General features: G+C 31.9%; 3 protein-coding genes across 3 annotated transcripts; 2 read left to right on the forward strand and 1 right to left on the reverse strand.

Moving 5' to 3' along the window:
* Positions 1–268: 268 nt before the first annotated feature.
* Positions 269–4,993, forward strand: Smug (Single-strand-selective monofunctional uracil-DNA glycosylase; the record flags this gene model as incomplete). Its single annotated transcript, XM_088277953.1, has 5 exons — positions 269–283; positions 1,393–1,512; positions 2,416–2,562; positions 3,543–3,698; positions 4,608–4,993. Coding segments are annotated over 5 exons (546 nt in total), but the record flags the coding sequence as incomplete, so codon positions are not given.
* On the forward strand, positions 4,763–11,166 carry LOC148312033 (tRNA-specific adenosine-34 deaminase catalytic subunit ADAT2). Its single transcript, XM_088277827.1, has one exon. It carries the CDS (start codon positions 4,763–4,765, stop codon positions 5,264–5,266), a length of 504 nt encoding a protein of 167 aa, XP_088133953.1. The 3' UTR covers positions 5,267–11,166.
* On the reverse strand, positions 7,672–12,778 carry Hexim (Hexamethylene bisacetamide inducible). Its single transcript, XM_088277826.1, has one exon. It carries the CDS (start codon positions 12,776–12,778, stop codon positions 11,639–11,641), a length of 1,140 nt encoding a protein of 379 aa, XP_088133952.1. The 3' UTR covers positions 7,672–11,638.
* Positions 12,779–14,310: the final 1,532 nt, after the last annotated feature.

Raw genomic sequence — 14,310 nt, forward strand, 5'->3', positions numbered from 1 at the left:
GTAGCCGTTTACGTCACTTCCGGCCGCTGGCGAATATCACTTCCAGCCATAAAAAATCGAGGTAGTTGGCGGTCTTTATATAAATAGTTAGTCTGTGGTCTGTGGTACGGATTTCTGCTTTCTGTTCGCTTTTGATTGGTCGTTTTGATTGTTGAAGATTTTTGATTTTTTATATACAAATACGAATATATAATCAAATAATCTTACAATTATATAATCAAATAATCTTTGTGATTTTTTTTATTATTATACCAGAAGCCGATAAAGTTTTGATTCACAAGTAGTACGTATTTAATTTTTACTTTCATGTAATCGTGTAAATAAATATTTCACCGCTTTTTAAAAAATCGCATTCGTTTTTATTATTATTGATTGTAATGTCTTCTTAATACCTTGAAAGAACAGATATTAGCTAAAAATGAGTGTTAATAAACGACCAAAAATTGATCAGGAAATCATTGCAAGCCCCACATCAAACGAAGATAACATCGTCGTTTCTAACTACTTTGCTGTCCCGGGACTTGAAAGTAAACAGTCTGAAAAACAAATTCGAGAGTATGAAAGAGCTTTACTCCCTCGTAAAATAAGTTCAGTGTTTTTATTAAATGTTCAAAAATTGAATTTCCATCTGAGTCTTTTAAAGTTTTCAAAACCTGTAGAATGTGTGTACAATCCCACGGTATATGCATTTGATGTCTTCCAACAGTATATAAATACTTACTGCGATACTTTTAAATCAATCATGTTTCTTGGTATGAACCCTGGGCCTTGGGGAATGTCACAAACTGGAGTAAGTTTAATAGACTTTATAAAACGCAATCTCTGCATGTAGATAACATAACATATGCATTTACATGTTTTCTTAAGTAAACTTCTATTTAGTTCCCATTTTATTGTTTATGTAAGTATATTTTGTATTGTTTTGATTTCTTCTTATTGTAATCTATTATTAAATTTATACTGATTTAAAAAAAAATCCATATGTTATTTGTGCTATATTACTTTTTTATCAGTTTTTTTTGCGATATCATACTACAATTGTTTTCAAGAGAATCTCGAATGTAAACGGCAATATATAAAACCAGAGACGTTGGACCATTTGGATGTCAACATTTGCCGTGTTATTGCCGATATATGGCCCTCCTTGTCCAATAAAGTTGTCGAAAATTGGACTTCATAATTGTGCTTCATTCGAACTAGCTCTCGTATCCCCGAAATCAAATTTAAACAAAAATGGCATAAAATTATCTATTAAATAAAGCCAATATCATAGACATTAACATTATTTTAATGTTTTTTTTTTTAATTTTTCATTTGTCTGCCTCAAAAAATATTCTGCTTAGTTAAGTTACAAGTTACTTCCTTTTATTATATAATTGCTTTTTTACGCAGGTACCTTTTGGGGACATAAATGCAGTGAGAAATTGGCTTAAATTAAGTGGAACGGTGTTCAAACCAGATAATGAAATCCAATCCAGGCCTGTCTTAGGATTTGATTGCAAGCGCTCTGAGGTATGGCCTGTAAATCACTCTTATTAGATTTTAATTCAAATCAGTTTCCCGTAACAAATTATCAATTATTTATGTATTTAAACATATTATTTATTGATTTGGCGTTTAATTTGTAGAACTCCATTTTAATTTATGTATTAATTTTTAATCAAACACAGATTTTTTGAGTCTACTAAGTTGTATTTTATTAACAAAAAACACATAAAAAATTATATTGTGACAATCGTTTCGCCTTGTTATGGCATTATCAAACGAATTTGTTTGATAATGCCATAACAAGGCGAAACGATTGTCACAATATAATTTTTTATGTGTTTTTTGTTAATAAAATACAACTTAGTAGACTCAAAAAATCTGTGATTGATTTAAAATTAATACATAAATTAAACATATTACATACACAAGTCACATTTATAATATTCTCAATGAGTAATTTCCATTTATGTTTTGTGTTTTTATTAGTTAGTGAGCCTAAGCGGCTCAGTATTAGAAATAGGTATCAAATTGTGGTAGAGCGGGTTTGAACCGAGAAACCCTGACTCTGTAGTCTGCGACACTAACCATGGAACCACAATCCGACACGGATTAAAATGAAATGTTAAAAATTTGTTTTTACTATACCTTACTTCGCTTTGTCAATATTGGTATTGCTCAGGTATCAGACACACCCCATGTCTAGTTGGATAGGTGATTGACTAAAACTAGTTTCCAGGTTGATTCCTGCTAGTTCCAAAATAAATAAACCCTGGGGAAGTTTAAAAAAGGATGTTTTTTTATCTCCTGTTTAGATATTATATTACGTTTTTCATTTCTTTCTTCCTCTTGCTTACTTTTGTACCAATGGACAAGTCTTTATTGTTAAGACTAAACAATAGTTTTTTTAAAAATATGCCTTTTTTATAGATAAGTGGGCAGAAATTCTGGAGTCTAATTAAAAAGTTATGTGGCACCCCTGAAATTTTTTTCCGTACAAGTTTTGTTCATAACTACTGCCCTTTGCAACTGATGACCGCGAGTGGTAAAAATATTACACCTGGTGAATTGAAGGTGGTATGTATTTTTTAAAATCCTCTACTCGTTTACGATTCATTTTAAATTGAGTGATATAAATTGGTTATTTAATTCTAACAACATTAACTCTGAAACTTTTTAAATCTAATTGAAGATTTTTCAATCTAATTGAATTGAAGATGAAAAGTTTATTACTCGTCTTTTAGCTCTCATATTTCTCAAATCATCCCATTTTTTCATATTCAATTTTATTAATATTACAGTATCCAATAGTTTAAAATTAAATTCAAAACTATTGGAAACTGTGATATTCCAGTTCATTGTTTACATGTTCTTTAAACGGAATGAAGCAGACAAAAATATAATCTTTGTTAGATATGAACACTCTGAAATTCGATTAGTTACCCTTTCAGCGAGTGCGCTCTTGCAAATTATGTGAGAAATCCATTGTTTATTTGTAAAACAAATCTTAGAATAAATGTACCAGTGCAGGTCGGTTGTATTCCAGGAACAACATCCACCTCAGTGATTAGGGTTTATTGGCCAGGTAATATGTCTTATAGTTTTGTATGCTTGAAGCTACAGAGTGTTGTCATATGTAAAATTTACGACATGCACCTACTTTAGTTTTGGCTACTTTCTGAATATGACTAGACAAAATTATAAATATATCAACAACTGTCTACCGATCACTGATTCTATCTCTAAATAAATGGGTTTTATATCTTGTTTTTTTTTGTTTTTATTTTATATTGTTTTGAAAGAAAAAAAGTAAATACTAAACAAGTGAAATACAGATCATGAATTATTTTTGCCGCACCAACTTGAAGGTTAATGTTGATGATTGGTATATTTTGGATGTACCTACAGAGAGAAGGCAGAAGAGAATTAGCTCTTTCTTTTTTGCCACATTACACTATATTCTACTACATGCCATTGCACATCAGAGTTCTATGATATTTTTGAAAATCTGCTGTACACCAAATCAATGTATGTATGTATTTTTATTTTGTTTACAGCCAGATGAACGTAAAAAACTATTTGATATTTGTGACTCGTCTTTAGTAGAAACCATTAATATTTACCAAGTGAAGATAATACTCTGTATTGGAGGGTTTGTGGAAACTCGACTCAAAAACATATTGAAATCTTCACGTTTGCCACATGATTTGAAGGTAATGTTTAAATTGAATTTTCTTATTATAATATTGATAAATCAATGGGTTTCATGATAACCCAAATAAATTAAGCTTGACCTAATTCAAAATTTGCAAAAATTGAGTTACTTGGAAGCATCTTGTAACACCTTCTATGTACCTTTGATAAAAACTTAAATGGCTTTATTAAGTTTTATTTTTTCAATTGACACTATATGTGTATAATTTTGAAAGAAACCGAACCTCATGGTAAAACATTGGAATGTTTTTCCAAACGCATGTGGCAGATGACTAATTTTAGAGAAGGATATTAGTTTTATATTATTATTAATTTACATTTTATCACACACAACTCCAAAGTTCTTCTGTTCATGGCATGTAAGGTCTCCCTGATATCAAATATCACTTGAGAGTAATTGCCCTTGTCTTGGACAGCTCTTAACAGCGCCTCGGCCAATCCCCATCCAATCTCACGGAGCCAGGAGATCTGTCTTATTCCCACACCTCGTCGCCTGTCTATTTTGCCTTTTATGATTAGGTTATTACAAAGTTACAAAGTAAAATTATTTTGTTAAAATTTTATGTCAATGATCTATAAATAACTAATTGCAACAAAGGATGAGAAACTAAGAAAAAGAAATAAGTATTGAGAAGTATATAAGCAGGTTCTTGATAGAGGCCTCTGCAGGCAATTCTCAGCATCTCGTTGGTGTTGTTTCGGCGCTGGCACCTATTGACGAGAGGTTCTGTTTCTCCTCAAACTACAAAGTAATAATTTTAATACACATTAACGTTGCAGCGTTAAGTCATTAGTCTTTTTTTTCGTTAATAATAGGAATAGTGATTTAAAGTTTGTTAGTTTGCTACCAATACAGAGGTCACTTTTTTCTAAATATTGATATTATCAAACTAAAAATATTTTTACAGATCTTAAAGATTCCACATCCCAGTCCAAGGACAGGAATCAAAAATTGGGAAGAAAAAACACTGGAATCGATGAGGACTCTCAATCTCCTGCCTTATTTTCAAGATTGATCAACTATAATATAAAAATATTTAAATAACTTTAAATATTTTCTACAATGAAAATGGACAGCGAAAGTATCAATTATATGAAAGCAGCATTTGAGCTTGCCAATGATGCTTTATCTGCGCAAGAAGTGCCTGTTGGATGTGTATTTGTTAATAATTCTGAAATCATAGCACGTGGAAGGAATACAGTCAACGAAACAAGAAATCCAACGAGGCATGCAGAGATTAACTGTATAGACCAAGTGGTCCAGTATTGTGAATCAAATAACTTGCATTCCAAAGATGTGTTTAGGAAAATAAAAGTATATGTGACAGTAGAACCATGTATTATGTGCGCTGAGGCGCTGTACTTGGTTGGTGTTTGTGAAGTTGTATTTGGTTGTGCAAATGATAGGTTTGGTGGAACAACGGTATTTAGTGTATCGAACTTGCATGAGGATTTTTATGCACAAAGCGGAGGGCTCATGGCGGAGGAAGCAATGGCTCTGTTAAAACAGTTTTATAAGGGAACTAACCCTATGGCCCCAAATCCAAAAATAAAGAACAAAAAATGATTTTTATATTATTTTTGTATATTTTGTATATCAGTGCTCCGCAACCAGTGCGTGGCACACTGGTGTACCACATGTGCCATTTTACAATAGGAATATTACAATATTATCACTCGGGAGGAATATCTAATTTAACATACTCAACCTATAAAGGATTGTGTAAGACTCATTTTGTGTTTATAACCGCCGATATAATCAATATTTTCATTCATCATTTTCTTTTGCAAAATTCACCTTGTCGGAAGTTTCTTGTTTTCGTAAGTTAGTAACGAATAACGTCACAGAAACGAATCCACACTACTAATATTACAGTTCTATAAAGCAGATACATGAAGGGATACGCCCCATACCTCACCAGATGATGTAAAATTTGATGACGTATAGCGGTGTCCGTTTTTCATTTTATTCAAATATCTAAGTTTGAACCTTCATATCTCCCTTATTTCTTTACATATTTCAATAAGAATGCTATGGATAGTCTTGAGATTTTTCATTTTAATTTATTAGCCAATAAACCAACATGGATTAAAATAATCCATTGTTCATTATGTATTTGATACACAACTAGGTGTAGACGACAAATTATTTTTCATAATATTGTCTACTTTTCTAAATGAAGTATAGAGTAATTATTATAACTTAATGATTTTTCAATGGTCTATATATGCTATCTAAATATTTTAGCTTTTGGTGTGCCGCAGAATTCTATAAAAAAAATTGGTGTGTCGTAGGCGAGAAAAGGTTGCGGAGCACTGTTATATCGCTCACTCTTTTCAAGAACGTCATAAATCAAAAATCGTCAATTTTTAGTTGTGCATGTTTTCGGAATGCCCAGAAAATGTACTATATCCCAGCAAAAGAGGCATATTTTTAAACTTAATATTTACCTGATACAGGGCAGAAAGTGTTTTTTTTGCGTTTTGAAGAAAAGGTATTATTTAATATTTTTTTTAAAAATACTAAATATTTTTTGAATGTACAAAAAACCTTCAGGTTTTACCTTAAAAGATCTGTTGCATATGGAAAAGTTTAATAAGTGGCTTGATATTTATTTTTAATACATTGTATTATATTTTTAAACTTTAAAAACATTCTCCTGAAAAATCAAGTTTTTTGATTTATGACGTTCTTAAAAGGAGTGGTTGATATGTGATATATTTTCAAAAAATATTATTAATTTCCAAAATAATTTTATTTATGACTGGTTTGTATCTCAAAATCCAGCAAAGTACGCCTGCTGCAAGTACATACAATGAAATATGTAAGCGCAGCGTGGGTCACACACAATTTGTTGCATTATATTACAAATAAATGTGACATAGTAACAACAAACATAACAAGTATGACACACGCGTTAGTGGAGTGCATCACGTTTCTATGTAGAGGTCAAAATGAGATAATGAAAACAGCTAGTATCTTGAAAATTTCTCAAATATGTTGATGAAAGATAAAACATGCTTTATTCAACAAACCCCCCTGTGAATGATCACCTTTAAATCCTGTCATTGGTTAGTAGTAGGTTAAAGTCATACTAACTTACAGATTTAAAGATAAAACATAGAAATGAAACCATCCCTCCGTCTACCATTAAAAATAAAAACTTACTATTAGTAAATCTTTAATTTTTGTTTTAGATTTTATTTATATAGTGAATTATTTTTTACTTATGTAATTGTAACAAATCGGGCCTTTAAAATTATTTGTATTATTAATTAATGACTCTCGATTCTCAATACTTTCAAGTTTTGTAATTTGCCCTGTAAAGAGAACTCCGTGGAATATATTTGTAATATCTGAAACAGAAATTTAAAAAAAGGTTTATTCTTACTTATTCATTTTGTCTTATGGTTAAGTGGGATCTCGGACACGGTTATGTATATAATCACTCTTACCTTTTAACTAATGATGTAAATAACAAACGATTATAAATTGTAACAGCAGGCTTAAAAATGGTAACATCATCTGAATTAGTATTGGAACAATGCTCTTTGAAACTTCAAAAAGTTCTGGCAAATATCCCCAGGTATAAATAATATTCAATTTTACATTTTAGAAAAATTCATATTGACAAATGAATATGTAGTAGAGATGTACTAGTATGACCATACTCTAAGCAAAATTTCATCTCATCAAACGGGTACGGCTTATACTCTTGGACAATTGAAACAAGGATTAAAACATAAATCAAAATTTTTCTTTTGTTACTTGGTATGTTTTACCTCTAAGTCAATAATTATGTCAAATGATAACGAATAAGATAATTCTATGAATAATATATTGTTTATATTAAAGATTATGACTGATTCTCGACTGTAAACTAGTTTACGAGTATGTTAACTGTAAACACGATAACATATCGCTCATTTGCTGCAACAACAACAATGTGTGTTTGCATGTTTTCAGGAGAGGCATTTAAAGTCATAACTTGCATTAAAATACTAAGCAGCTTACAAATGCTCTCTCTCTCTCTCTCTTGCGTTTGGATATTATGCACTTGTATTATGCATTTAAAGTCATAACTTGCATTAAAATACTAAGCAGCTTACAAATGCTCTCTCTCTCTCTCTCTTGCGTTTGGATATTATGCACTTGTATTATGCATTTAAAGTCATAACTTGCATTAAAATACTAAGCAGCTTACAAATGCTCTCTCTCTCTCTCTCTTGCGTTTGGATATTATGCACTTGTATTATGCATTTAAAGTCATAACTTGCATTAAAATACTAAGCAGCTTACAAATGCTCTCTCTCTCTCTCTCTTGCGTTTGGATATTATGCACTTGTATTATGCATTTAAAGTCATAACTTGCATTAAAATACTAAGCAGCTTACAAATGCTCTCTCTCTCTCTCTCTTGCGTTTGGATATTATGCACTTGTATTATGCATTTAAAGTCATAACTTGCATTAAAATACTAAGCAGCTTACAAATGCTCTCTCTCTCTCTCTCTTGCGTTTGGATATTATGCACTTGTATTATGCATTTAAAGTCATAACTTGCATTAAAATACTAAGCAGCTTACAAATGCTCTCTCTCTCTCTCTCTTGCGTTTGGATATTATGCACTTGTATTATGCATTTAAAGTCATAACTTGCATTAAAATACTAAGCAGCTTACAAATGCTCTCTCTCTCTCTCTCTTGCGTTTGGATATTATGCACTTGTATTATGCATTTAAAGTCATAACTTGCATTAAAATACTAAGCAGCTTACAAATGCTCTCTCTCTCTCTCTCTTGCGTTTGGATATTATGCACTTGTATTATGCATTTAAAGTCATAACTTGCATTAAAATACTAAGCAGCTTACAAATGCTCTCTCTCTCTCTCTCTTGCGTTTGGATATTATGCACTTGTATTATGCATTTAAAGTCATAACTTGCATTAAAATACTAAGCAGCTTACAAATGCTCTCTCTCTCTCTCTCTTGCGTTTGGATATTATGCACTTGTATTATGCATTTAAAGTCATAACTTGCATTAAAATACTAAGCAGCTTACAAATGCTCTCTCTCTCTCTCTCTTGCGTTTGGATATTATGCACTTGTATTATGCATTTAAAGTCATAACTTGCATTAAAATACTAAGCAGCTTACAAATGCTCTCTCTCTCTCTCTCTTGCGTTTGGATATTATGCACTTGTAAATCAGTCTTTCCGAAGAACAACTAATAAAATGCTTTTTCTTGTTATTATTACAACAAATGGGTGATTGAACTTCAAGGCTGTGGGACCGTTGATATTAATGGCCTAATTTATATCAAGATATTAAACACAAAAAAATTTAAGCAAAAGAAGTTATAAAATGAAAACTGCTCTACAATAAAAGAATTTACACATACCTTTTTTTAAAAATTGAAATGCGTTCCATCCCTTCTGTCTATCCCTGCGGGGAAACGGCGTGATGATAATAGTAGTAGTTTTTTTTTTTTTTAAATTTATTACTTCGTTTCATTGTAAAAATGAAAATCTTAAGTTCCTTTTCATAGACTTAGGTTATTAATAATAATAAAACCCTTATCCGCACCCCAATGGTGCATAGGGCACTGCTTCATATAAACGCTGTGTTATCTTGATCGTTTACATATGAAGGAAAGGTGATCAGCCCTCCGCTTCGGGTACCAGTCCAGGGTAATATTAAATAAATAATAGAGTGAAAAAATCACTTATATTTATTTGACCCCCCCTGGGAATCGAACCCGGGACCTCCAGAACGGTAGCCGAGCGTGCTGACCATTACACTACTACGAAAAAAAAGGTTATTAATCTTCAACATATTTTTAGAACTCTTTACTATACAAAATAAGTTTTTTTTTACTATAGTTTAACCCTTTGGTTACCAAAATCCGATATATCAGCTTTCGGTACTCTAGCGAGAAATATCGGATCTGTCTTCATGATTTATAAAAGTATCAGATACATTTCGGACAGTATGTTAGAGATCCCTTCAAGGTTAAGCAAAATTTTTCGATTCATTATTTTTTATAACAAGTTAAACATGGAAATTTTGGATTATTGAACATTTACATCTTACAATTAGTTGTAATATTAAAAAAAAATTAAGTTACATAAATCCTTAAACAGAAATAAGAAAAACAAAGCACATTAAAACAATGTTGTTTCCGTGAAACGTAAGTTATTAATTTTATTAAGTGATAGTGTTTAAAAAATGCATTTTTACGTGTCAAGGTTAATAAACAATATGCAATAAATTTATACAATTAATGCATACATTGAATAACAAAAGAAAAAAAAGAAATATTTGTTAATGACTTGCACCCTACTGCATTCCTTTCAAAACCCGATGTCGCCATCTTTTGATCTTCAATGTTGTGTGTACGGCCAAAAAGGAGGTGGAAATTAAGCTAGCTGTATTAACATGTTAGTCATTTAATTTGTGAACGTTTTTCACAGATACTTTATGGCACATTTTATAAACTTTATAAAAAAAAAATTATTTTTTTTTAACCATTTTTTATTGGTACACTTTTTTTTAACCCGTTTTGACAAGAACCTTGTCTTTATCAGGGTTTATGTACTAATTCTAAAACATTTAAATACTCATAGTTAGGTTATAGTTAATTACCCTTCCCTTACGATACCAAAAACTTCCACGCACTCGGTGCACCATATGAAAATGTGATTTGAAAAATGGGAAAAAACTCCTGAAGTTGCTTTTATTCAGCATTGCACAGCTAATACATTTTTGGAAAAAATGTACCAATAAAAAGTGGTTAAAACAAAGTTGTTCTATTTTATATAATATTGCGTACTTTTATTTAAATAAAATCCGATAGATATTTTTGATAGAAACAATGGTAGTACAAAGTGTTAAATTATCAAACACATTTTATATTTGAATTATTTATGTTAAATTGTGGTTTTTCTGGCAGAGTACCCCAAATGTCCCGGTAACCAGAGGGATAATCAAATTTTTATTTTACATGTCGCATGATTTGAAACTCAATTAAAAAATGGAAAGCAAATTGAGGATATTTTATTAAATTTTAGTGGCATTTCTTTTGCTTTACGGCAGCATTTCATTTTATTCAGCATAAGTAATGGTGAATTGAGACAATCTAAATAAAAAATGTTGTTTTAATATACACATATTTTATTTAAATTATAAGCCAGAATAGGTTTTAATTTTAAGTTTACTGAGAAGTATACAGTAACCGATTGTTAGATGAAAAATTAGGAAATACTGCTGCCTTTCGGCAACTTGGCAAATGTCGCCGAAATTAAAATAAACCATAAATTACATAAGCTAGACTTCAGTTATTATAGAGTACAAAACAATCAAGAACTCGAATCTCCTGTTGTATGTAACAGACATTGAATTAATTATATCGAGTTATTTTATATTTCGTTTTGTGAAAAGGAAATAAAGTAATAAAAAAGTACACATTTTTCCAGTTTATTCATTACAACATCCATCAAAATCATATACATACTTATATTCTTAAAAGTAAGTGTCCTTACATACCTTTTAAATACATATAATTATAAAATTACTAAACTGGTAAATAAAATATATGAATCAAGTAAAATTTTTCTTACAGTATCAACACTTGAAAATCTACTTAATATAATAAATTTTAAAATTAACACAATTGAAGACAATAGTGGATAAAGGTGCTATTTCATGAAACTCGCATACATTAAGGCTGAAGTTTTTTTTGCATCCTTACCTCTATTGAAAAAGTTTTATGAAATTTTTTGGAAAATGTTTGAAAAATGGATAATAACAGCTTCGCCCAAGCAAAAAGTATATTTCTTTTGTAAATGCAAAATAGCACCTTCATTCACATATATCTTTAATTTAATTTTGTACAGATTCAGTGCTTTTTACAACTAAGCTAATAGCGTGCTTTAGTAAAATTTATGCTAAGTTATTTTGAATTTCCGGATCGTGCACTCCATTTCCATTCACCGTCACTTCAGCATGCTCACACACTACCTCATCACTGTCCATATTGTGTCCATTCACCGGAAGGTCTTCACCATTGTCAGATACTGCCTCATCACTGTCCATATGTCCGTTTACCTGGACTTCATTTTCGTCATCCGATACAGCTTCATCACTGTCCACATGTCCGTTCATCATTCGCTCCGGAGATGGCGTATGGTGGGAGAAGCCATTAACCATGCCTGTGCCGTTAGTGAGTGCTGGTCCATACACTTGGAAAGATCCCTGGCTGCTGCTGCTACTGGAGCTAGAAGATGAATCACTCTCGGAGTCTGCGCTTGAGCTGCTATTGTGAGAGGTGCGCTTTTGAGATAGACGCTCATTCTGTAATCTCAGCGACTCATTAGAAGCCTGCAACTCTCTGATCAAATCTTCTTGCTCTTTTAGTTTTACATTGAGATCATCCACTGCCCCGGACACCTTCCCTTCCCCTTGAGACTTTTCATTTTCATTCTCGGCGTTCGTATTCCTAGTAATCAAACGTTTGGTAAGTGACTCTACTTTGGCCTCTAAAATTAAATTTTCACTCATCAATTCTTCTTTTGTCATGTTCGCCAATCTTTCGCTTTGAGCATCTTCATAAACGCTAGAGAATTCTTTGGTTAGAAAGTCTTCCTCATCTTCTGGTAAGGAGTAAAAGTAATTTTCTTCACTGTCAACACTAAAACTAGAATCTCTTGTTCTGGCAGACGGGGCTCTGGGGATTTGGAAAACCCCTTCCGATTCCGGCATGTGAACTTCCATCAAGAACTGGGTGGTGTTGTAGGGTGCGTGTAATTTCGCTTGAGCGAGAATTAATTTTCTGTTTCTATTTATTTTGGCATTTTTCCCGATCGGATTCCTCCGCTGATGCCAGGGCATTTTGACGTAAGGCTTGTTGGCCTTCCGTTTGGATTTGCCGCGCCTCGTTTTCTTCTTCTTGACACCGGTAGCGCCATCTGTCGACACTCCTTGGAGTTGCTTATCCTGCGCTACGACAGGAGGCACCTCTATCGCGTTTGTTTGTTGTTGACTGCCATCTTGGACGATAGATTTTGTTTCACATGTATCCATTTCTGAACTAATGACGTCGATATATTAACACAAATTAATATTTAACGCATAATACACTTGATTATGCAGAGGTTTCAGCTCAAAATTGCTCAGATTATAATCAAAAACCGTATTTTTCGCGAACACACCCAGGGAACACAGCTCGCCACAAAAGCAACAATCGCCATTTAATTATCTATGACTATTTTTCTGCCTTTCTATGGGCCAGTTTTCACTGAGAAAAGAACAGCGAGGAGTAATAAGCCAACTAATAAAAATGTGTGTTCTGTACAGTAGTTCTCGATGAAGACTCAAATTGAATAAGAAAGCTTATAAAAATGTTCATCTCAAACGGAAAATAGGTAAAAAGCGACATTTGCGCAATTGCTATGTTTTTTTTTGTTTACGCATAACGCTAAGCAAAATATAAGTGGATATTTGTAAAATGTAATAATAATATGTAAAAAGTATACATAGCTTCTTACAATAATAATATTATTCATAGTTTCATATCGGAGTAATAAGTCTATATGGTATTATATTTCACGTGCATAACTGTTGTCCGTTATAAAGATGTTATAATTTTTCTAGATAATTATGTAGTGTATCGTTTGTGCCTTTAGAGAACTTTTGCCAAACGTTTCGACAAATATTTCAGTGTCCGTTAACTAAGCTTATATACTCTGCAACGTTATTTACTGTTTACGCTTCACTCGTTCCATAATCGGAAAAGCGCTATCAACAAAACATGAAAATGTCATAATATCGCCATAATATGGTGAAAACTAGAGAAACATTTTTGAAGTGAAACTTCATAGGCGGTGATTCAAAAATCGAGAATTGAGGGTGAAATTTCAAGGATGCGTCACGTTTATAAGTCACTTATCGTTACACCAGAGAGACGAAAGATATAACGTAGAGTGAAGGAGAAAGAGAGCTATACATATCCGACACCACAATGATACAAATGCGACGAGCGACGTATGCACAATGATACAAAGCAATATATTAAGATAGTGTCGCACATGCGTACGTCAGACGTTATAAATGGACAACTGATGTACCACGCATTATGTGAGTAATATTTATCATTATGTTTACGGCACAGTATTCGATAAATCGCAACATATTTTTTTACCCCAGGTAACATTTGATGGTAGCATAGTTTTTTTTTTCTTTTCTTAAAATACCGTTTTTGTATTGAAAAAATAAGTTTTTCTTCGAAATAAATACACATATGGTTTTGAAAAGAAAAATTATTGAAAGGCAAGGTGTTTAAAAAATATATGTTCAAAATATTTTTACAATACGTATTCTAAAACAGAGGTGTCAAACTCAAAAGGCACCAAGGGCCGCATAAGATATTTTAGGTACACCGGCGGGCCGCATAAAAAAACTCAAAAATATCATTTTCATTTTTATCTAACGTTAAGTGAGTAATTTACTATCAAAAACAGTCACATGAGGTACAGTAGATCCAACGATTAATGATTTTGTAAAAGAATATCATATGTTCCTGTACAAAAAAATGATTTCAATAAAGAATTAAAATT

This window comes from Brachycentrus maculatus, unplaced genomic scaffold (assembly GCF_059751285.1).
Source record: "Brachycentrus maculatus isolate JH-2025_06_01 unplaced genomic scaffold, ASM5975128v1 h1tg000050l, whole genome shotgun sequence".
NCBI lineage: Eukaryota > Metazoa > Arthropoda > Insecta > Trichoptera > Brachycentridae > Brachycentrus > Brachycentrus maculatus.

What these genes read in the sequence shown, in the direction of transcription:
- LOC148312033 (XM_088277827.1), top strand. Translation starts at nt 4,763, where the DNA reads ATGAAAATGGACAGCGAAAGTATCAATTATATGAAAGCAGCATTTGAG.
- Hexim (XM_088277826.1), bottom strand. Translation starts at nt 12,778, where the DNA reads ATGGATACATGTGAAACAAAATCTATCGTCCAAGATGGCAGTCAACAA.